This window comes from Falco cherrug, chromosome 1 (assembly GCF_023634085.1).
Source record: "Falco cherrug isolate bFalChe1 chromosome 1, bFalChe1.pri, whole genome shotgun sequence".
Classification (NCBI taxonomy): Eukaryota; Metazoa; Chordata; class Aves; order Falconiformes; family Falconidae; genus Falco; species Falco cherrug.
This window is the reverse complement of record NC_073697.1, coordinates 101,485,615-101,508,964: the sequence shown is the minus strand read 5'-3', so window position 1 is coordinate 101,508,964 and position 23,350 is coordinate 101,485,615. Positions and strand designations below refer to the sequence as shown.

At 52.8% G+C, this 23,350-nt stretch overlaps 2 protein-coding genes and 2 non-coding genes across 4 annotated transcripts; 2 read left to right on the top strand and 2 right to left on the bottom strand.

The window, feature by feature from the left end:
- Positions 1-708: 708 nt before the first annotated feature.
- On the top strand, positions 709-2,669 carry LOC102046204 (C-C motif chemokine 4-like). The gene is made up of 3 exons (XM_005439570.3): positions 709-1,167; positions 1,672-1,783; positions 2,163-2,669. Exons 1-3 carry the CDS (start codon positions 1,095-1,097, stop codon positions 2,248-2,250), a joined length of 273 nt encoding a protein of 90 aa, XP_005439627.1. The 5' UTR covers positions 709-1,094; the 3' UTR covers positions 2,251-2,669.
- Positions 2,670-8,991: 6,322 nt separating this feature from the next.
- LOC102046369 (C-C motif chemokine 5-like) lies at positions 8,992-11,096 on the bottom strand. The gene is made up of 3 exons (XM_005439571.4): positions 10,829-11,096; positions 10,238-10,349; positions 8,992-9,624 (listed from the first exon to the last, which is right to left on the bottom strand). Exons 1-3 carry the CDS (start codon positions 10,899-10,901, stop codon positions 9,537-9,539), a joined length of 273 nt encoding a protein of 90 aa, XP_005439628.1. The 5' UTR covers positions 10,902-11,096; the 3' UTR covers positions 8,992-9,536.
- A 4,268-nt stretch (positions 11,097-15,364) lies between these two features.
- Positions 15,365-15,436, top strand: TRNAE-CUC (transfer RNA glutamic acid (anticodon CUC)). The gene has a single exon. It is a non-coding gene; the product is annotated as a tRNA-Glu (tRNA).
- Positions 15,437-15,833: 397 nt separating this feature from the next.
- Positions 15,834-15,915, bottom strand: TRNAS-UGA (transfer RNA serine (anticodon UGA)). Its single transcript has one exon. It is a non-coding gene; the product is annotated as a tRNA-Ser (tRNA).
- Between the last annotated feature and the right edge of the window lie 7,435 nt (positions 15,916-23,350).

Here is a 23,350-nt window from a genome sequence, read left to right as displayed (position 1 = left end):
CAGGTCAAGGAAGGTGACCCTTCCCCTGTGCTCAGCACTGGTAAGGCCAATCCTGGAGTGCTGGGTCCAGTTCTGGGCTTCCCAGTTCAAGAGGGACAGGGAACTACTGGGGAGGACCCAGTGAAGGGCCATGAAGATGATGAAGGGACAGGAGCATCTCTCCTAGGAAGAGAGGCAGAGAGAGCTGGGACCGTTCTTCTGGAGAAGAAATGGCCCAGGGAGATCTTGTCAACTTGCCTGTGGGGACCAAAGCAGACGGAGCCCAGCTCTTCTCAGTGGTGGCCAGGGACAGGAAAAGAGGCAACTGGAAATTCTATTTAAACACCAGATAAAACTTTGTTACTGAACACTGAAGGAAGTTGCCCAGAGAGGTTTGGAATGTCCATCCCTGGAGATACTCAAAGCCCATCCAGGCATGGTCCTGCGCAGCCTTCCCAGCTGAGCCCACTTTGAGCAGGGGCTGGACTGGACGATCTCCAGGGATGTCTCCAGCCTCAGCTCCTCGCTGGCCCACGTTACGCCAAGCACAGCAGAGCCGGTGCAGGCAGAGCACTTTGGGTAGCGCAGAGCCCGCAGTCCGGCCACCTCTCAGCCCCACATGCTGCAGTTTAACAACCTTTAATAAACACCCTATACACAGCAGCACGAGCGTGCTTTGGACCTTGCCTGATTTTTTTTCCCCAGAGTTGCATAATCTTAGGCAAACATTGTGTCTTGCTATACAGACTCACAGGGAAAATCCCTGCTGTAGTTCAGATAAATAGTTTTCCTCTTTGTGGCCATGCCACTTGGCACATTTTAGTTTCCTTTTGATTTGCTAAAATCGAAAATGAATGCCAAGTAAGAGCTCAGTATACTTGGCTCCAATGTGAACTATATCCCATTCTTTCTGATTACTTTTTTTTTCCCCTAATTCCCTTTGGCTATTTCATTTTCATGACATCCTCTGTCATCATTCTGGAATTTCCATTCGGGCTTCTCCTGACTGCCTCCAGGACTCTCTGTTAAAAGGGAGCTGAATCCATCTGCTGCAGTCTGAGCTGCATCTGCCAGAGCTCCTGGTCCTGCGCCGACTGCCCTCACCCAACGGGAAGATGAAGGTCTCTCCAGCCATTTTTGCTCTTCTCCTCATCACAGCCTCTTGCTCCCAAACTTTCTGTGGCCCAGGTGAGTCCTGCTTTTTTGTTTATGAAGGAAAGACAGATTTGAATCTGGCAGATAACTGGGAATTTTTCAGTATTTGTACCACTCTCCACTCTGCACTGAGATCAGCTATGTGTAGGAACCCCAGAATTAGAAAACCATCCATCCATCCACCCATCCATCCATCCATCCATTCATCCATCCATCCGTCCCTTATCCATCCATCCATCCATCCTGCACCTGGAGTACTTATTCCTGGTTATAGTGTAGGGACTTTAGTCTCTGCCCTGGGGCTGGGGGAGGTGGGAAACAAAGCTCTGAGCAATGACTGGGTGGGAATGTCCCCCAGTCCCTGACAGTACTCTTCCTGGCATTGGACTGGATGATCCCCAATGTCCATTTCAGTCTTAATTATTCTCTTATTCCTCCCTCCCTTCCCTGCCAGCATGGCTCCCTGAGCTGATGGGCTGTTTGCTCCCAATGCACAGCCCAGCATGTGCTCACATGGTCTCTCCTTGCCTCCTCCAGCTGGATCTGACCTCCCAGTCTGCTGCTTCTCTTACACATCCCGCAAGCTCCCGCAGAAGCTCATCTTGCGCTATTATAGCACCAGCACCAGCTGCACCCTGCCGGCCATCGTGTAAGTACCAGAGCTGACTCCTGGGTGCAGACATGCTGGGGCGATGTGGGGGCAGCCATGGTGGGAGCTGCGTGGGAGAGTGACCAGCTCTGCAGGGTGGCTGTGGGCATAGGGGTCTGTGGGAACAGAGCAAGGGGAAAGGACTTACACAGAGACTGCCAGGGATGCTCTTGTGGGGACTCCCAGGGATGCTCCTGCAGGAGTCAAGGAGGCAGTGTGCGAAAAGGGATGGGAGTGAGGGAAGTCAAAGTGAGCTCCTGGTTTCAGCATCAGCTTAGCACACAGGGGAGAACCTTTTGCAACACCCCAAAGCTGGGATCCAGGGTCCCCTGGGATGCAGGTCTGAGCAGAGATCTAATGTCTCATCCCTGTTCCACAGGTTCATCACAAAGAAAGGCCGCCAGGTCTGTGCAAATCCTAGTGACACCTGGGTTCAAAGTTACCTACAAAACTTGGACCAGAACTGAGCAAAGCAAGATGGCAAGCGTAGTGTTATCCTGAGCTCCTGCAATGGAGCAGGACACTAGGGCAGGAGGAGGTAGAAGAGCCCACGTCAGCTGCCGGCGGCCCTGGGGACTGCTGGAAGGTCACCGCGAGGCACCTCCTGCTGCGGTGCTGCTACTCGCCCTCAGCTTGCACTGACCAGTCTGCAACCTCATCCCTCTGCCCTGGCACCTCCGCCTGTGGCCTGGAAAGGCTCATGGGACTGTATCTCTATTGTTATATTATTTCAAATTATTTAAGAAGTTATCCTATGGGACAGGCATTACTTCTGTGGATAATAATGCTATTTATGAGAGGGTGGCTCAGAGTCTCAGTGTTGGATGATGGGTGGCTGTGGCTTTTGTGTGTGAAATCATGATTCTGGAGAATAAAGTATTTGGACAAAATCTCTTACTTTTTTCCTTTTATGTGCCTCTGAGTGGTGTTCACCAACACAGAGACAGAACTTCACCCTGATCCTATCTGCACACTCTGTATGGCATGTGGTGATGGGAAATGGTTTGAGGCAAAACCATAACATTTCCATACTGCAGACATATGAACATTCTCTGACACCTCATTCCCCCACCACATACACCCCTGCCTCCCACATCTTTTAAAGAATTAGATGTGTTTGTACACACGTATGGGCCTTTTACATATAAGAATATGTTCTCCGCACACCACAGCATGTTCCATATGCTCTTTTGCTATGCCCAGGCCCACACGCTGCACCCCAAAGTGGTCCCTGGGCACACTGTGTGTGCAATAGGGTGGTGATAGGACATGTCACTCTAAGAGGTAAAATACCACCAGAGGTTTTGCAGGGGGAGAGCAGGGAGAGTGGTTCATGGTGGGATGGGAGGAAGCAGAGGGCAGGGAGCTACCATGGTGCTGAGGCTGCCCTGGGAGCTGGCAGGTACCTGGGGCTCATGAGCTGCTCATCCACACTTGTGCCAAGGGTGCTGAAGCACAGATCAGGGCAAATTCCTGCCCATACCCACCCCTGCTAGCCATTTCTTTCAGCTAAGCGTCAGTGTTTCCTAGCACAGAGCCCACAGGCATCCACATGCACGCTGTTGGCAGCCCTGCAGCTCCTCTCCTCATATGTGTCTGTTCCTCTGAGGCATCACTGCATCTCTGCCTGCCAGCTGCCCTGTGCTGCTGGGTCCTGCCAAGCCCGGCAGTGCTGCCTGGAGAGGGGCAGGGACCCCAACTTTCTTTCTGACCCCCCTAATGGGGGTTGTTCCTCACTTTGCCACCTGTAAAACAAAGGGAAGGGTTCAGCTATGCTGCAGGGGCAAAACAGCCACCAGCAAACCTGCTGCAGTCATTCCCAGGATGCAGCTTTGCATGGGAACATGAATAGGAGGTAGCAGGTCTGAAGGGTAAAAGCACAGGGCTGGGCACAGCTGGCCCATCGGAATCGTGCTCAGCACTCCTTTGCTTCTGCACATGGAGAAGAAATGCTCCCAACAGCATGGTCACCCAGAGCTGGCCTGGCTTTGCAGCCATCCCATTCTTCTTAATGCAAAAAAAGCCTTTCTGTTATTGTCTCATCTTCTTCCTGCAGCTATAGATCAGATTTGGCAACCCTGAGGCTGGGAAAACACCTTCATGTTGTCTCATGATTTCCCTCTAGTCTTGTGTTTTCCAGGCTGGAAAGCTGGCTGCAGGAAGGCAAGCTCATGGGAAATCCAAGGAGTAGCATCCCAGCAAAGGGCAGGCTCAGCCCAGGTACCATTCTGTGTCCCAGGAGAGGGTGCTGGTGATGGGGGACCATGCAGAGGGCTCCAGCTCTGGATGGCTCCTGACCGCTCTGCTGGGAGGGTGATTTAGGAAAGGCACAGGCTCTCGCTCATCCCGCAGGGTCCCTGTGCTCTCCTGGCACGGTGTGGTGCTGGTGGAGAGGGTCAGATCAGGTCCAAGCAGGGACAAAGTGGGTCAGCATGTCTGCAAAAATCTTGTCCCACTCTAAGCCAGGGCTTACCATTGTCAGGGAGAGACAAAAATCTGCAGAGGGATGTATCCTGAGCAGGGCTTCCCAGCTGTGCCATGAAACGTGGGAGCAGAGAGTGGCCACTGCGTGGTGGGGTGGATGGGCAGGAGCTGCTGCCCATGGGTGGGCAGGTGAGGACCCCGGGAAGGGGGTGCTGGGGGTCTCCTCTAGCCCTGAGGGCATCCCACCTGCATGCTCTGTCGCCTTTAGTGCTGAGGAGCTGAGTTTGGTGCTGCAGAGGGAAACTGGTGCCTGATGTGGGGCTCCGTGTGCTGCGAGGGGGTGGAGGGTGGATGTCGCGGTGAAAGAGAATGCTGCAGGGGGTCTGAGGTTTGCCCCAGGCCCGGGGTGCGGGGGGCAGGCTGGGGAGGCTGCAGGACTCGGCTGCAGCTGGCTCTTCTCCGGACAGTCCCTGGCCTGGAGCCCGGGCTCACGAGGGAATTTCCCTTTCCAGCCTTCCCAGTTTTGGTTTCCTTTCTGCAGCTCCAGCCGCAGCAGCCAAGCCAGCCCGCTCCCCGAGCCCCTTCCCCCCAGCCCAGCCCGTCTGCCCTGGCAGGAGCCAGGCACGGTGTGGACAGGTCCCTCCGCACGGGACCGTGGCCACCCAGCCCAGGCTCCCGGGGTAAGAGCACAGGGGAAATCATGGCCCCAGGGGTCAACCGTGCCGCCAGCAGCCTTCCCGCAGCCTGCTGCCAGCTCTGGGCAGGGGAGGGCAGCCAGGAGGGGACACCTGGACAAGCAGGAGAGCTGCCGTGGGGAGAGGTACTGCTGAATCCAGGGGATGCATCAGCTGCTCTTGATGGTCCTGTCTTGAGGCTTGGGGCAGTGCCAGCCCTTTCTTGCCTGCTGCACAGAAATCTGTGTGCCTCTGTGGCCAGAGGGCCAGCTCTGGGTGACCATGCTGTTGGAAGCATTTCTTCTCCATGTGCAGAAGCAAAGGAGTGCTGAGCACGGTTCTGATGGGCCAGCTGTGCCCAGCCCTGTGCTTTTACCCTTCAGACCTGCTACCTCCTATTCGTGTTCCCATGCAAAGCTGCATCCTGGGAATGACTGCAGCAGGTTTGCTGGTGGCTGTTTTGCCCCTGCAGCATAGCTGAACCCTTCCCTTTGTTTTACAGGTGGCAAAGTGAGGAACAACCCCCATTAGGGGGGTCAGAAAGAAAGTTGGGGTCCCTGCCCCTCTCCAGGGGCATCTGTGCTGCAAAATGGGGCGCGAGTTGGGATGGCTGCAAGTGGGACATGGGCACAAACGATTATGGAGCCATGTATTGGGTCTCAAGACACAAGTCAGGACTCAGCAAGGCCAAGTGGTCCACCAGCCAGATCTGAACTGAAGGAATGAGAGTCCAGCAGAGAGGCAAGAGAAGAGTTCAGTTCCCCAATTGTCTGCTGGAAGGTGACCACCACCCAGCCATCAGGCTTCTCATGTGCTGACAGAGGTGGACAAAAGCCAAGGCCAGCTGCTCCCATGGGACTGGCAGGTTGACTCTGCTGGACCCCATGATCCAGGGGTATCCTGGTCCTCCTCCCTGCCTGCGGGAGCCAGCAGTGAGTTGAGGCAGAGCCAGGAGTCTGGCCCAGGGTCCTTCTCTGGTTTCTCAGCAGCTGCCCTTGGCTGGATGCCTCCACACCAGACAACGGTCGCAAAAAGGACATTCCCCAGCCCTGGTGTGACTCAGTATAGCTCCGTGGTGGTGCATCCCTTCCCCACCACAAAGGTTTCCTGGTCCTCCCCACTTCCCACCTTCATCACCAGGAAGGAACATCAGGCCTGTGCTGACCCTGATGCCAGCTGGGTGAAGGCACTTTTGAGCATTTTGGGGGCACACTGAGATGGCCACCCCTGCCTGGTCCTCCAGAGCTCCAGCTCTGGCCCCAGGGAGCCCAGGGCCAGTCCCAGCTTCTTTCACTCTTCTTGCAAAGGAATGATTTTGATGTAGTGGACTGCTTTGCCTCCTGCTTGTCACAGTCCTGTGGGCAGGGAAGTGGAACGTGTGGCCCCAACAGGGAGTCTGGGTCCCATCAGCCCACCTTGCCCAGCCTGGCTCTACAAAGGCACTGTGCCTCAGTTCCCCCATCTGTAAGCGAGGGATAGCAATGCTTAAAAGCTTTCTGTGAAGTGCTCAAGGAGCCATTGTATGAAAGCAAACCGCCACGAGCACTGTTTGATTACTCTCAGGGAGACCTGTCTGATTTTATACCCCTCCCCTGCTTCCCTCCTCTGCCGGGCTGTGCCGCAGGGTCCCCCTTGCCTCCTGTCCCAGTGGGCTGTGCCACAGCTGCTTTGCAGGGATGCAGAACAGAACCTTGTACCTCTCCCCTCCCGCTGAGCTGCCTGCCCAGCCTGCAGAGCATTTGGGCTCCTTTGAGAGCTACTCAGGGTCATCTCTCTTCTGCCTTGAGGGAAGGGGCATTTCAGGTGTGCTGCTGCATATTAGCAATTTTCAACCTTATTCTGTAGACGTGGTTTCACGCTGTCTTTAAGGGGTAAAGCTTTCTGCTCATAATGCCTGTCTCCATTGCTGAGCTTGGATATCGATGAACATCCTCCCTGATGATGAAGGCTACCCCTTCCCACCCACCCCCAGCAGAGTGGTCCTTCTGGGACAACAAATCCTGCTGTCCACAGCCCAGAGCCCTGGATGCACAGGGGAAGGTGTGGGGAACCAGCCAGGAGCCTGCTGTGACCCCCAGTTTGGGATGGAGCTGGGCCCTGGCTCCCTGTGGACCACACCGTCCCCCGTCTCCTCCTGCCAGGCCTTTTGTTCACTCTGCAAGGCTGCTGTCAGGGTGAGATGTGGGGCAGCACCCCGGGGCCTCAGCCCCTGTGCCTGTAAATCCCACTGACCCCACAAGGCTCTTCCCATCCCTAAGCACCGCGCTACCTTCCTTTGCTGCATTGTCCCTCTCCCTCCTTTGCCCCTGTCCTCTGCTCCCAGCCTCCCAACTTCCTGCCTCTTTTCTTTCTGCATTTTCTTGATGCCCTGCTGACCTCTTCACCTCAGGGTGCCCTGCACCCAGCCCTCATCACCCACCTCCACTCCCCTACACCTTTCCTCCCCATCCCCAAGGACAGCCACCCTCTTCTGCCTGGGGCTGTGCTGCCCTGTGCTCCATCACCAAGGATGTGGGACTTCCTCCATCCCTGGGACCCCTCCATCTCTCAGCACCCGGGCAGCATGCAGGCGTGTGCCCTGCTAGGATTCACAGACAAGATCTGTTCAGGTTATGGTACCAGCTCTTGGTGCACAGACGCCTCAGGGCTCTCTCCACTGCCTGCTCTCACTGCAAGGATGCTCTGCCAGCTCAGCTTGGCAGAGCAGGGTCCACCAGAGCTGCAAAGGCCCCTTTCTGACCCTGGCTTCATGGCTAGGGGAGCCCCCTCCTCTATGAGAACCCTCATCCTGGGCACTGAGACCCTCCCCTGTGCCCTTGGGCTCTGCGAGGCCTCTGCACCTACTCTGCACCCACACAGTCAGCTGCTCCTGGGAATCGTCCCTGTCTGCAGAGAGCCCCAGGAGCAGCAGGTGAGAGCTGTGGCCTTGGCTCCTGCCAGAAACAGAGACTTTGAGACAGTTAATAAGGAACTGCAATAGGAAATGCTGGTTAATAAACAGGGAGACCTGTGGAGAGGTGGTGATGAGCAACGAGAGAAAAGGAGACAACCTGAACACTTGCGTGTTCAACATTCAACAACATGAACCCTGTGGCACCAGTGGGCTTGGGGGTGTTTTACAGACACTATAACTCACAGATTTGCTTGCCTCTAGTTATGGGGGTTCATTTGTTGCTAGCAGTGAGGGGGACCTGAGAAATTACTCCCAGGGGTGATGAATGGCTCATTTTGTGATGGAAGATGTCCTGGGAGGTGAAGAGCTGACATGCACAAGATGCCAGGTAGGGGTACTCTCAGCCAAGGGACAATACAAAAATTTCTGAGCTTTTGCTTCAGACAGCTCTGATGGAGACAGGCCAGCGAGCAAAGGTCCCCACGTCCTGCCAGCACAGCTTCAGTGGCAAGAAGGTCACACCCAGCAGTTTCATTCTCTGCCCACAAAGATATCAGCTAGTTTTAAATGCAAACCATAAGCTGATAAAGTGCTTTCGTCGATTTTACTTGGTGCAAAAGATCTCTTGTGATTTTTTAAAGGAAATTCAGGTTTCCTTCCCAAAGCAGCTGATGACCAGCAGATAATTGGTGCCTGTCCTTTGCAGTAACACACTAACAGAGTACCCAGAGCCGAGCACAGCTCAGGCTTCGTTCCCAGAAGAGCCTGTGCTGGGGACGTGGTCCTGGCTGGCCAGTTCCTGAGCCACCCTCCTTCCAGCCCACTGCAGAGATGTCGCTGTACCCCTACCTGCTGATTTCCAGACATCCCTTTGCCAAAGCCACAGTGGCAAATCCCGGGGATCCAGCTCCACCAGCTCCTGCCTTTGGCTACTAATATGACGGGGGGAAAGGGCTGGGGCAGAGGTCTGGCCCCACAGCAGTGCAGAGGCTGGGAGGGAGCAGCCCTGGGGGGTGCTGGGGTGGTGATGGGGCTGCTGCTGCAGTGCCGGGAGCAGGGAGCTGCAGAAGGAAGGTGCAGAAGGGAAGGTTTAAAGGACTAAGAGGGCCGAGGCATTTCCAACGCAGAACTTGGAGTTCTTCCTCTGCCTCTTGCAAAATGGTTGTAGTGGGGTCCCATCAGCCCTGTTTTCCCAGGCGGGAGGGGAACAACCTCTTCCAGAGCTGACACAGAGAGAAAAAAATCTTTATTCTTTGGCACCAGCAAGAGACAGAGTTTTGAGGACAAGGCTGAACGATGTGGTTCCACAATGAGCAGCCTGTAAGTAACCAGCATACCACTTCCTTCGCTCGCGACACAGATCTCAGGCAGAGCAGCTGGCTGGGAGGTCAGCTGGGTTTGCACAACAGCACCCGCACTTAATCCTGACACACCGCTTCCCACAAATAGCCCTGGGGATAAAACCCCCTTCCCATTCTAGCAGTGTAGGCACAAGGAGGGGACAGTTTAGCCACATGTCACACAGCAGGCCATTCCAAGATGGGTCTGCAAGGCCAGGAGGTCCCCAGCATCACAGCTGCCCATATGGGTGGCTAAGTTATCATGGATACATGACATATTTGCAAGACAAAAGGAACTTCAGGGTTCCCAAGGTGGCTCAGCAGGTCCTGGTGCTCAGCAGCAGGATTTCTAGGTCTGTGCCAAGACTGCTGGATGGTATCACAGGACTTCTCCAGGGCATAGACCTCTCAGCTCCCAGAACTCACTGCAGCTCCAGGGCGTTCACGTATTCCTTCACCCACTTGGCATCAGGGTTAGCACAGACCTCCCGGTCCTTCCTGGTGATGAACCTGTCAAGTCAGGCAGGGAGGTGTTACAGTTCCCGAGGGGGACAGGGACATGAGGGCCTCGGGTCACCTCGGGCACATGCCCTGTGGTCAGGGCTAGGTCCCAAGGAGGTCACCTCCCCTCCAGGCTTCCCTCCCACAAACCCCCAAGCATTAGGGGGCTGCAGAGACTGCTGGAACCCAGAGGGCAGGGAGAGATCAAGGTCCCCTGGGAGACCCTCCCCATGCTTAGAGGTTCCTGGCCATGTTCAGTGCAGAGGTGACCCTGGAAGCAGCGCGTGGGTGGCTTGCCCATCAGGTGCAAGTCTTGCAGGTGGCACATTATGTGCATTGTACTCATCACCTTTGGGGGGTCCTGCTGGCCACACAGAGACCCCCATGCACTTTATTCCCAGCACTAGGGTGGTTCAAGGAGACCAAGGAGACCACTTATTTTTCAGCTGGGAAGGATGAGTGTTCATCTGCTGCACATGGGACCTGTGGTAGCTGTCCCCTTCCCTTGCTCCAGGTATGGTTGCTCACAGCACCATGCTCTTGGCCCCACTGGACATGAAGTGAAGAACCCAAAGGCTGGCAAAGCCTTTCCTCAGAGCCCAGTGCAGGAGCTGGTACTTACACAACTGCTGGCTGTGAGCACTTGCTGCTGGTGTAGAAATAATCCTTCACATGACTCTGGGGCAGCTTTCGTAAGGTGTAGCTGAAGCAACACACAGTTGTGTCAGCCCCAACTGGAAGAGATCATGAAAACCAGCATGAGTCTGTCACTCAATGAACTGCACATTCCCCAGCCGAGAGCATGGGCAATCATCCCCTTAATCAGCTGTGGAGCCCTCTTCTCTTCCTCTTTCCCCAGAAAGTTAGCAAGAAATTGCTGTAAACACCAAAGCTTAATTAAAATCGTTGCTAGGATTGCTTGTTACATGTTTTGCAATCACATCCAATGATAAAAACTCCTTCAGTCACCCTGGGGCCACTCTTAAAGCCCAGCAACAAAATCAGGGGAGATGAATCCTGAAAACTTTGATACTTACCATTAAAACTCATCTTGAAGATAAAAGGATGCTAGAAAGGAAGATTAGTCCCAAGAAAGCAGAACTCACACAGGCTTCCAACCTTTGCAGCTAACTTCTTCCAGCTCTGCTTCAAAATTACTGCCAGTCAGAGCAAAAGTCCACCACAAGAGAGCAGAGAAACATGCTGTACTCACATGGAGCAGGAGAGGCCTGAGAAAAGAGGGCAGCAACAAGGATGATGGAGAGGCACACTGTGGAGGCGTTCATTATGGGCAGAGATGAGCTGCAAGGGCAGAGGCAGGACCAGAGCAGATTCCTCCTGTCTGATGCAGGGTGCAAGCCCAGTTCTTGCTTTTTATAGGTAGGGTGGACAGCCACACCAGTCCGATTTCAAGGCAAAGACTTGGAGTTTCCAAAACTTAATGGAGATGATGTCACGGCACCTTTGCCTCACCAAAAAAAAAACCAACCAAAAACCAACAGCAAAAAAAAAAACCAACAGAAAAAGGGAAGTAACAGGTCTAGGAAATACCAGAATAGCCTTTGTGTGAGGTGAGGTAAGGCTGAGCGAGTCTGCACCCATGAAGGCTATGCTGACCAAGACAGGATATGAAACCACTCTTGAGGTGCAGGTTCACGCTTAGATTCACCAGCATGACACCAATAGTCATCAAATTCCTCTCAGCATCCTTCTCAAAGGACCAGGAGGACCTCAGCTCGGTCTCCTTTTCAACGACCCAGACATTGAGGACAAAGGTGCTCAGACCCTCAACCCTCAAAACAGTTTGGGGACAGTGCAGGTCCAGGGGGGGTCCTTGCTGCTGTGACTGGGTCTGGGACATGGACAGGGTGGATGCAGGGGGGCAACGTGGGCAGCATGGGCAGCAGGCACGGTCTGAGCTCTACTGCCTGTGCAGGCAGCAAGGATCACCAGCACCCTAGAGACTGCTTGTAGGTCTGGGCTGGCAGTCTTAGCACCATAGAACACAAAGTCCTCAACTTCAACAAACAAAAGTTGTACTTCCACTATGGAGCTCGGGACCTCCAAACCCCTCCTAACACACCCCAGCATCAGCCAGTAAGGGGAGGGCTTGCCTGAGAAGCCCGACTGAAGGTCTGACTCTACAAATACTGTTTTCTCCCAGAGCCAAGGGAGAAACACAAGTGCCAGCAAGGGTTTCGTACAAGGTGGGATGGAGAAGGCAGAGTGGGGGGTTCCCCTGGCTGGGTATGTGAGAGACCAGCTCTCGTGCAAATGCGTAGCCCCATGCCCTTGTGCACACTCACAGTCACGGGGCTCATGTTGTGGTCTGCCCAGAGACCCCAGTGCTGCCCTTGCCATGAGGCGATGGGCTCCCTAGGATACCCGCCCAGGGAGCATTTCCCCTTTTTCCAGCTCCCTTTTTTCTGCAACAGGCACCAAATTTGCCAGCTCACAGCCTGTGGTTTCTCTGGGTATTTTCATGCCTGGCTCCCAGCGACAACTGCTGTTCACGAGGCACCACAGGCTCATTTCCCTGGGATTTCCTCGCTGCCCCACAGTCCCAGTAATGCAGTGCTGCTCTGCTCCCACTCTCCTTCCCCCACTACACACACCGCATGGGTCTGCATGGGGCTCTTGGAGACCTCCTTGTGCCTGGGTGTATTGGAGCTGTCTCCCCACAGTGTCCTCTTCACCGCAACATCCCCACAGGAGGTGGTGGGGAATGGTCCCTGGCTTTCCCAGCTCATTCTCCCAGGAGTCACCCTCATGGGGCTGGGTGTGGTGGTGTCCTGGGGACCCTGAGGACTCCTGCCTTCCAAAGCATGTGAAGGAGCAGGGACTGAACCAAGTGACTGACACCATGAGATTTTCACAAACACGTGATGGTGGCATTTCGGGGCAGCACAGCAGCATGCTAGCTAGTACTTCGGCTTTGTAAGGGACAAAAATCTCAGCTGGAATTTGCCAAGGGACATCCCACTCTCAGAGGTGGGGAGAGTGATTATTCATTGCTACTCCTGTATTGCATGTATCCCAGCATTGCAATTAGCCTATTGCTCTGGCTAGTTTGTGTATGTGTTGCTCATGCCCCATACCCATGTAGGAGTGTAAAGCAAGGCCATGTGTCTCAGCCTCATCTCCTTGCTACAACAGCAATTGCATTTTCTACTGAGCCTTGACCTGTCCCTGCTGCCCCAAGGCTGACCCTGGGTCTGGGACTTCTCTTTTGAGGGAGGAGTGCCTGTAGAAAGTAAGTTTTTATATCCCAACCACCTGCCTTGCCCCACGCCCCTGCACACTCCTGGGCTCCAACACAGCTCCTGGGCTGCATCGCTTCCTTGTTGCAGTTTGTGGGGTGGCAGTCGCCCCTCTCCCCTTTGTCTGCCAACAGACAGGGATCATCTTGCTATGGGACATGCAAGTGAACCTGTTTTGGTGTGCCCAGATCTGCTGACAGAGGAAGGAACTGTTACAATCTATGACAGAATATCTGACAGGTCTAGATAGAGATCTGAGAAACCGCAGAGATATACTGACGCTCCCCCAACCGCAAGGCTGCCAGAGCTCATGCTCCGCTAGAGCTTGTAGGGGCAACTGAAACCATGACATCTGCATATCTTTCTGAAAGCCTCAGCCCAGCACAGTGCTCTCTTGCCCTCACCCAACATGCCCGGCCTTGCCCCTCACTTGGTGGGTTTGGCCCTGTGCAGGGGTTTGGAGGTGTATTCTGCAGCCCTGACCATCACAGCAGAGATGCCAGAGTGTTGGAAAGATGCCAGGCCATTCATCGTGGATCCATCCTTGCTCCATGGTGACACTCCTCCCTGCTCTCCTTCCTCCTCGTCCTACTCTGCAGTGCTCCAAAGCCACCTGCTGCCTCCCTTTGCCTTCTCCTGCTCCCTGCAGTGCAGCTCCTCAGGGAGAGGTGGTAGCCAAGGCAGCAGCCAGCGGCTGGGATCCACCAGGCATTGCAGAGAAACCTGGGCAGAGCTGGGGGCACCGTGGGGACAGGGGAGCTGGATGCCACATGTCCCACTGCAATCCCTTGGAAGGGTTGCAAGGGGCACCATGCTGGGCTTTGGCTTCAGATGGAAGGGGAGTTGCACTGGCCATTTTTGGGAGCTGTGTGGGAGAAGACAAGCCACAGGGTGGTTTCATCACTGCGTGCACTGGCCCCTGCAAGTCAGAGATATTTTTCTCTCTGTCCATTTACTTCCCCTCCCAACCACACACGACCATCCAAGGAGCACCGGGCCCTCTGCTGTCTTCTGTGGGAAATGTTCCTGGAGCCTTTTCGTTCACGTCCACCTCAGTCGTGGCTCATCCACCTGCTGAGAAGCCCTGCAGTGCTTTCTCCTGCCCCCCAAGTGCAGGGCTGGGGCTCCGTTCCCTGCGCGCAGCCTGGGGCAGGCAGGGCTCCTGCACAGGGGCACCCCCCGGGTGCCATCCCGTGTCACTGCTCGGTCCCCTCAGGCCTGAACCCCGCTGTGCTGGGTGCTGCAGGGGCAGGTGACACTTGTACTGTCATGAGCCCTGGGCCCTCCCTGGGGCTCTTTGCCCTGGGCAGGGGTGCAGGGCTCTGCAGTGCCCTGTTGTGCTGCCCATGCTGGTAGCAAAGGGGGGGGGGCGGGGCGGCACATTTCAATCCCCTCTCCATCTTTCTATTCAGCAGAAAGCCTCCTTTCTAGGAGGCAAGTGTAGGTGGTAGAGGAGAACTCTGCTTTTGTTTTTGACCCAGCCTGACTTAGCTTCTTTTTTATTTTTTTTTTAATACAATTTTTTATTAAGTGAAATGTATTCTTACATCTTATTTTCTTAAGTGAAATGTATGGGGCCAAGGACCCAGGCTATATGTAGCAGGCAGGACAAGGGTGGGGGGATCACTGTGGCAGGATGCCCAGGCAACACCAGTGCATTGCTGCCACCCAGCCCCTCCGGCAGCACAACCACCCTGCACGCTGCTAACGAGGGCCGCTTCCTTCTGCAGGGCAAAGGCAAAGTCTCTGCCCCCTCAGAAAGACCCTCTGGAAACTGGGATCACCTGCCCTTTGCAGCTCCAGATGAAGTCTCAAAAGATGGCCCCAACTGGCTATTTTCCCTTAGGAAAACAAGATGCAAACATCACTGTAAAACCAGTAGGACCAGGGACTCCAGACACACTCCCTCTGCCAGCAAAAGGTCTCAGACCCCTGTTTCCCCCGAACAGGGAGGGCTCCGCTGGCAACCATCAGCCTGTACCTGCTCTGTCCTGCTTCTCCTGAGGTGACTACAGGGAAATCCTGGCTGTGCACTGGGAGTCAGCGTTGTTGTGTCCATGGAACTGGATCACCTGTGCCCAGTGCAATGTGTGTCACGAGAGCCTGGCAATGTACAGCAGCACAAATGGGGTCCGTGCTCCACCATCAGCAGGACTGAACCTCCCTGGTGAACTCCCAGAGGACTGCCAAGTCTTTTATTGAACCATTGGCCATCACTGTCTTCCCCAAATCTGCCTTTGGCGGTGAGCAGAGTCCTGGCATAGCCACCCACTGCTTCCCAGGTCTGGCAGGGATGGGGTCCTCTTGCAGATAGTCTTCCCAATGACACAGCTCTGGAAAGCAGCAGATATCCTTGCAAAGTCCCCTGGAAAGGCTGTGGCATCCCCCCCACCTGGTCATCTTCTTGGGCTGAGGGGCCCAAGAAAGTGCCCTGTCCTGTCAGGGCTTGGTTGGTGACAATCACCAGGTCCACAAGCACCACCATGTCGTCCCTGGTGGTCTAGTGGTCAGGATTCGGCACTCTCACTGCCGCGGCCTGGGTTCGATTCCCAGCCAGGGAAGGGGGTCCTGCAACCACTGCAGGTCTCAGCCTTTTCCTGGGTGGCTGCGCTGCCCTTGAGCAGCTCCGGGGGTGCAGTGTGGTGGTCGGGAGCTCCCACACCCAGTGCATGGTGCTGGGTCAGGATTGGAGTTTTGGGGGGTGACACCAGCCTCCTGTCCCCTCAATGCCATCAGGCTGTGCCCCCCAGCAGAAAAATACCCCAGGAGGGCAGCCATGGCTGTAGGGAGCAGGGTGACCATGCTGTGTGGGGCGGGCATGCTACCGCAGGAGTTCTTGTGACAAGGAGAGGTGCAGGGCTCTGGGCTCTCTCCTAAAGGTAAGGGGGTCCCTGGGCCGGGGGACAGTGCCAGGTCTGTCCTGGGGACAGGAGGGTGCGGGCTGCCAGTAAAAGCTCCCGCTGTGAGCAGGACTTGAACCTGCGCAGGGAAACCCCATTGGATTTCAAGTCCAACGCCTTCACCGCTCGGCCATCACAGCAGCTTGCACAGTCTTTGGAGGAGCCCGTGGTTGTCACTCTGCCCCAGGGGACAGACGAGGACCTGATCTCACCCTGCACGTGGGTTCTGCCATCCTGGTCCCCACTGCATACCCAGCACGGGTGCTGCTGTCCCTGCTGCCACCTGCCCTGCACAGAGCTGAGGCTGATATGGGAATCAGCATCCCAGCGGTGCTGGGAAAGGGAACTAGGCATCAATCACAAAACCAGTGGTGGTGACATGGGAAATGGATGTGGTGGGAGCTTCATCTCCCATCTCATCTCCTCGTATCCAACAGGAAACTTGCCCCTGGACAACCATTCCCAACCTCCTTTGCTGGTCTGGGAACATCCCAGTCTCCCCCCTCTTCCCCCAGGACACATACATTTGCCTCTGTGAAAAGAGGTCCAGCCTTCGCTGGCTGAGGCAGTGTGTCACACAGAGCAGGCAGCGCTTGTCCTGTAGCTGGCAGGGTGACATTGCAGACTTGTGTGGGTTTCACCTGGTTGCTGCCTGCCTTTTGGCTTTTGGAAGAGGCGAACTGGAGAAAAGAAGAAAAGGTGACTGACTGTCAAGAGGAAATCCTTGCTGAGCAAGGTCTGGTGGTGACCTTGGCCTCTCCTTTGGAGCACAAATATCCTATCTGAGGACAGTCCTAGAAACACTTGCCTGTCCCTGGTTTGGGTGGGAGCTGGCTCTGCGACCTCGTCCTGAAATATGCAAAGCCCTCTCTGGCTTCCCAGAGTTATGCCAAGAGCTGTGCAAGTGTCACTGGCACCCTACCACTCTCCCATGGGGATAAGCAGGGAGAAGTTCGGCTGGAAACCTCACCTTGTAGGAACTGCTCCTCCATGCTCAGCTCTGAGCCCCAAAGAGGGTCTGTCTGTACTGCCCCCCTCCCTGGCCTCTGCTTTGCTGGGTGGTTTGATTTCCCTCCTCCACTGGCCAGGGAGGAGCATAGTCCTGACACTGAGTCAGGCTTGGCACAGTCCCACAGGCGTGGATGGATGCCCAGACACTGGTGGCCACCCGCTCAGATGCATCCATGCGTTGGAAACCAGGTGCTCAAACTGGCTCCATCACTGGACAGATGAAAGAGTGCGTAGAGCAAGGCCAGAAAATGTGATAAAATGGGTAAGTGGGGGGAATACTGTCTTTGGACAATTATGGAGACACTCAGGAGAAAGGTGAAGCTTAAATTCATCCCTTTCATTTATCCCAGTTTCCTTCCCCCTCCTCTATGTGCCATGTTCATGTTTGGGGCCGTGAGATACATTCCCTGAATCTCCTAGTGGGCCTGTGGAGTTCAGGTCAGGGTATGGCACAAGAGTGGAGACCCTCCAGAGCTGGAAAGCCACTAGCATCCTGGTGGGCACAGTTACTGAAGCTGAGGTCTATGGTGTGCAGTGAGCTCTTTCTCCTTACTGCTTTTGAGGATGAAGTACTGTGCATTTGATATCCAAAGAGGTCTGTTGAGGTGAGGTTTCATTTCAGCGTAAGGATTTGAACATCCTTCAGATGGCAGAGGAACCCAGAGGGACCAAGCCAGAGCAGGTAGACCTGCACATTACCAGAGCCCCAAAGGAGGGGTCTGCAGGGGTCCACAGTGCGTATGGAAAGGACGAGGGGGTCCAGAAACCCAGTGGAGGGACCTGGAGAGGACCAGAGCAGTAGCAGAGGGACCTGGAGAGCAGTGGTACCCTAACAGAGGACCTTGGAGGGGACCAGAGCCTGAAAGAGAGGACTGAAGGGGTTAAGGAGGGCAAAATACATGATCTGGATGTGACACTGTGCTCGCCCCGACAACCTGAGCTTTATTTCCTGTAACCCTGCTCAAGTGATAACCACCAGCGGCAGTCCTAATGGACGTGTCTGGTCCTGATGGCTGCACCTGACTCCAGATGGATTTGGGGGAGACAGATAACAACACAACAGCCAAGGGCTAATCTAAGCAACATGCCCACCTAACCACAGCGCTAACCATGGTCCGACTCAAGGCAAGTTTGGAAGAAGCTAACATCTGTAGTCAGTATGCAAATATGACTATGAGTCAGTTATCTTACCCTGTAAATAGTGGACAGCACGGGGTGCATTGAGCTCTCCTACATGATAGCAAGCTGCACAACTTGAGTAGGGATGCCTTTCAAGGTTATCCCTTGAGGATTAGAGAACCCTTATCATGTCAGATACTCAGTAAGTGAATTGGGAATAAGAGCACTGAAGCTTTGAAATCTTAGCTAAGTGATATAAAGGATTGACTGTGCATATATCATCCTTTAGACATAAACTGCTGACCAAGTTTGGGACTAGGAGTGGCCAGCTGCATCTAGACTGCTCCCTGTGAAGGAGTTCAGAGCACAAGGGTGTCCTGAACCTCAGGACTCAACAAGAGGGTCTCCCTGACAATTTTGTCCGACCCTGTCCTCTATGAGGTAAATACTCAAGCATATCTTGCCACTGAATCTTGTTAAATCACTGTCACATTTACCATTGAATTTTGTTAACTCACTGTCTTATATCAATAAAATATATTGTTGCTTCTTTCTTGAGAATGAAGTGCATGACTCCACGTGCAGCACTGGAGAGCTCCAAGGTCCCAGACAGAAGGGTCTGGAGACCAGAGGAGACCGAATGCCCCAACTGGTTCTTGCAGCTGGGCTGGACTCAGACTGTCATTGCACTGGCCAGAATTCCCACAGTATTTCTCACAGTTCGTCTTTCTTTGTTGACCTTTTTTCTTGTCTAATCTTGTGTCATTGGCAGTGAGCACCTATTTTCATCTACAATTCTTGTGGTATTTGCAGACAAAACAATCTTGCCTAGTAGAAAGAACAGGATGTGTTTATAGGAAAGTCTGAGTTCAAAAGAGAACTTACAGCTCTTTCCCTGTAATAAATGGCACTTTTCATATTATGCAATATAAAAAACCACAAGGTCTTTCACGAGGCAGAACTTACTCTTCCTCAAAGAAATGTTCAGGCTCTGCTTCTACTTGCAAGTTTTCACTTTTTAATCTTCCAGCTTCCAGAAAAAAGCGACTGCCTTGGTCGAGTACTGGCTTTGCTGAACCAGCCCACAGTGGTCACCATTCACTGCTGTGTCCCATTGCCTGATGTAATGTTGAAAACACTTTGTCCTGACCATAAAACAGTGCTTAACCATCTCACTGGTTGTGATATGATGGCATATGATGACCAAGAGGAGACTACTGCTTGTGCATTGTGAATATCAATGAACCCCTTCAAGTTCTGTCCTTACAGACACTCCTTCACATGGTTAGTCATTGAATCAAACCACAGAATCTGTGATGATTTTTACATCTATTCATGTATTCAGCCTCTCTAGAAATTAAGCTGTAGTCCAGGGAAAAGAGTCCACTGCAGTGAATGACTCCCATGTCTCCTGTCTGGTATGGCACAATGAAAACTACAGTGAGTACCTAAAGCTTCTTCGACTCTCACTTTGTTTAAATAAATCTCTGGAGCTTTTGAAGTCATGTATTCTCTCAGTGGCTTTCTAGTGGTTTGACAACTGCTTCTGCTTTGGTGTATGGGTGTGTTCTGTCCCACATTTCCAGGTAAGATGGGAGCTGGTTCAAGAGCAGGAAGATAACATCAGATGGAAAAATGGAGAAACCGTCCTCCTGTTTGGCATGAGCATCAGCTGAGGCCTCCTTTCTAGACCTGCCAACCCCATCTCCAGAGAAGCCATCTCCCACTCTCCAGTCTGAGCATGGCGTCACAGTCTGACAGAAAAGTGGAACGGATGGAAGGAGGGTTTTACTAAGGGATGGAGCAGCAAGAAGTTTGGTTCATGAGGAGGAGCTGAAGATTTTCTTCATGGAGAGGGAGTTTGGTCCACGGGACAGGAAATAAGAGACCAGCCCATGGGGAAGGAGAGCTGTTGTTCATAGGGAAGAAGTGTGCTAGCTGCTGCTCAGGACAGGAGTCATGTTTGGGCCTTGCAAGCTGAGTTCTTTCCATGGAGGGATGTGCAGTTGACTGTTCTGGTAGGCGTGGGGGGTCCTACCACTGTGCTAGAAAGTCACAGATGGCCTTCCACAGCTGTCCTGCCCTGGGAACTGTGCCTACTGCCTGGAGCAGAATTAGTCTGAAAGCCCTACCTTGATGAGTTGGCATAGCCCCCCCCCACCACTGGGACCACCAGCAGTGCTGCAGGTGGCTGCGGCAGCAAGAGTGCTCGGGCTGTCCCACATAGAGCCTGAGGAGGCCACCAATGGTCACCCCAAGGGTGTCTTTCCTGGAAAGAGGTACAGAGCAGTCTGTACTCACCGATGGCAGTGTCCAGTCTGTTTGTTGGGCTCACCTATTTCTGCATGGCAGACAGAGCCACGGTGCGCTTGCCCGGAGTACCTAGTTGTGGCTATGAAGTAGTTTGTGTGGCTGATGGGGGGCTGCACTAAGAAGGCTCCATAGCCTTGGGTGTTGATGAGTGGTGAGTTCAGTGGTGAATGAAGGAGGACTTCAAAGAGAGGGAATAATCTCATCGTGCAGCTGGAGAACCCCCTGAAGCGAACAGCTCAGTGATGCTAGAAAGACCTGTGGTGCCACCTCTTGAGCATCCCTTGTGTTGCTGTCACTCCCACACCAACACGGAGAGAAGAGTCAGGCCTGAGCTAACTGCCATAAGCACGGGGCCCTCAAGCACATGTGCAGCTGCTACAGGGTGGGGAGGGTTGTTTCTCAGCCACCCTCACCAGTTACCACCCCAGGCCGGAGAGTGATGCCCTCCTGGTGTGCCAGTTCCCCTTCTCCAGAGCTGCTAGCTGATGGGGGTAGATTGGTCGAACCATGGGTAGAAGGAAAGTGCTCTGGGTGGGAGAGCTACAGCTCTGTAGTATGATGAAGTAAGGAGGAAATAATGTCTTAGCCCACCGCTGCTCAGTTTTTCATGGGCTTTCAACCCACATTGCTGCTCTGGGGTTGGGTCCTAACGTATTTCCCAGAGAGCATCCAGCAGCAAGCCTGTATCCAGACCCTGGACGTACCCTTCAGTCCGTAAGAGCTATTCCAGAAAGCTGGACTATGGGCTGTGCAGAGAATTCTTACCACCAGCTTTCCCCTGTGCTCCATCTTCTGAAACTCCCCTGCTGCCCAGAGGCTGTATCTGGCCTCGAGCACAGAACCAGATGCCCTCTCCATAGGGAGTTAATGTTACTTTTTGGTGCTGCAGCCTTCATATTTTTAAAGCTGGACAAACTGCCTGAACTGCTGGGGACTTTTCCTTCTCTACTTGCCCTACAATTTCTGTGCTGCAAATCGATCACTTCTTACTTCTTTCTGTTTTAACCTGCTTACTCTATCCCTTTACAAGCTTCGTCCTTCTCTTGGAGCAGAAGATGCACTGGATAGTTTTGTAACCTTGCAGGGGTTCTTCCATGCCACTGTGCCCTGGACAAGGATGGGCTTGGCTTGTACCGGCTGTTGGTTCTCAGTAGGATGTAAACAAACCTGCAGTTCGAAATACAAGAAAAATATGCCATTGGCAGATGAAGAAGGAGCTTTGTATGTTTGAAGTTGTACCTAAATTAAGTTCTTAATTGCTGTTAACCTTGAGACATCATGGTTCACACCTGTGTTCTACTAGCATAAATGTGTCTGTGTCATGAAAATGAGTTGCTGAAAAATCTTGCAGGAAAATCAGGGGTGAGGATGTTGATTTTTACTGTTAGGATGGGAAATAAGGAACGTAATAATGAGATCTTTCTTTTTTGTGTTGCTTAAGTTTAATGATGTTGCTGTACCTAATACCTAATCACACGTTTAGCAGACTGGTCACATATCTACAGGTTGCTGGTTTTACACCAGGATTTACAGGTGAAGATCTGCAGCCTGAATAGTGATACCGACAAGTGATGTTAGTAATACCAAGAGCCTGAAAGAGAAGAAATATGTAGCTTCTAAATACCCAAGACAGAGAAGAGCTGATCGAGGAATCTGCTGCTTGGTTGGCTAATTAACGGATAATTAATGCCCTGGCTGCCCAGATGTCTTGTATGCTTTGCTGAATGAGCACCAGCCTTGGTGGGCAGGATACCCTGGTTTCTCTTGAAGGTCAAAAAATTGCACCAAAGCACCATGAATCCTAACTGGAGGTGACATGGGACAGCTTGCCTGTGGACACGTGAAAGCCCTGAGTACTGCACTTACACCCAGGCCTGAGTAATTGGTAGGACATATGTAATGTTAATGCAACATTTGCATGGCAGGTGACTCCAATTGTAGGAGCAGCATGGGCCGACCTGCAAATGACGGCACGCACCCTCGAAGGCAGGGGTTGTCCCTCTACCAAGGGCATCTGGGGATTACCAGACTGTCACTGAGGCACTAATGCAATTGCAATGATACATGGAAAATACAAAAGAAATAGAAAACCCACCCTTCAGGTACCTGGATTTCTGCTTATCTGCATTTTGTGGGCAGAAAGCTGGATGGACCAGGTAGAGCACCTGCCAGGGTGATCAGAGTCCCTCTGGGACCAGGGCCCACCTTCTGCTTTGGGTTTTGAATTTCTCTATAGGGCAGAAATACTGACACTGTATTTTCAGCTTCTGAAAATACAGAAAATTCTGAAAACCTGACCTTCACAAATATTTTTCTTTTTTCAGATTTAAAATGACACAGGTTTGTTAGCTCTCCTCTCTCATATATTCTTTTTATTTATCTTGGCTTAATAAGAACTGTGAAAATATTTAAACAGTAAACCTAATCCTGTGACATTTTACGTGGATGATTGTCAGTAAGAATTCAGCATTGTCTTTTGTGATCAGCCTGACTGATGTTCAAAGAATTACGTCTGTGACCTTCCCATTTCTCCACTGAACTACGGCCCTTTTTCCTACCATATAGCTGTTGTAATCTGCATTGAAGTGCTTGGCTGGCCCAACAACTTGTTCCTTTCCAGATGCTTCAGGATAGAATCTCCCATTTGGCAGCTCTGGTCTGTTCTTATTTGCACAGATACAACCTAGTGATGGTCCATATTACTATGCATATGATCTTACTGGAGAAATTTTGAGCTTGCTCAGTGTGAATGTCTTCTTTGTCCAACCTTTGTCATCCACAATGATCAGCAGTTACTTTACATGCATTTCCAAATCACACTTTAATTATACAAACCATCTCACTAAGCAATTTTAAATGGGACACGACTTTGGTTTTCCTGGATACAGGTTTTGGCAGGTCCACCACTCAGACATGCTGTGTACTCCACAAATACACAAATATACACAAAGTATACTCCTCAGTACACTCCACAACTGCATATTGGTAAAACGACACATTTCTGACTTCCCAAACCATCAGAGACGTCAACCAACAGGGAAAAAAAAGCCAGATTCCACCATCATCTTTTACCTAATCTCTTTCATTTGCAGAAAAGATATGTGTGCCTTTATTCTTTATTCCTGTTCACTG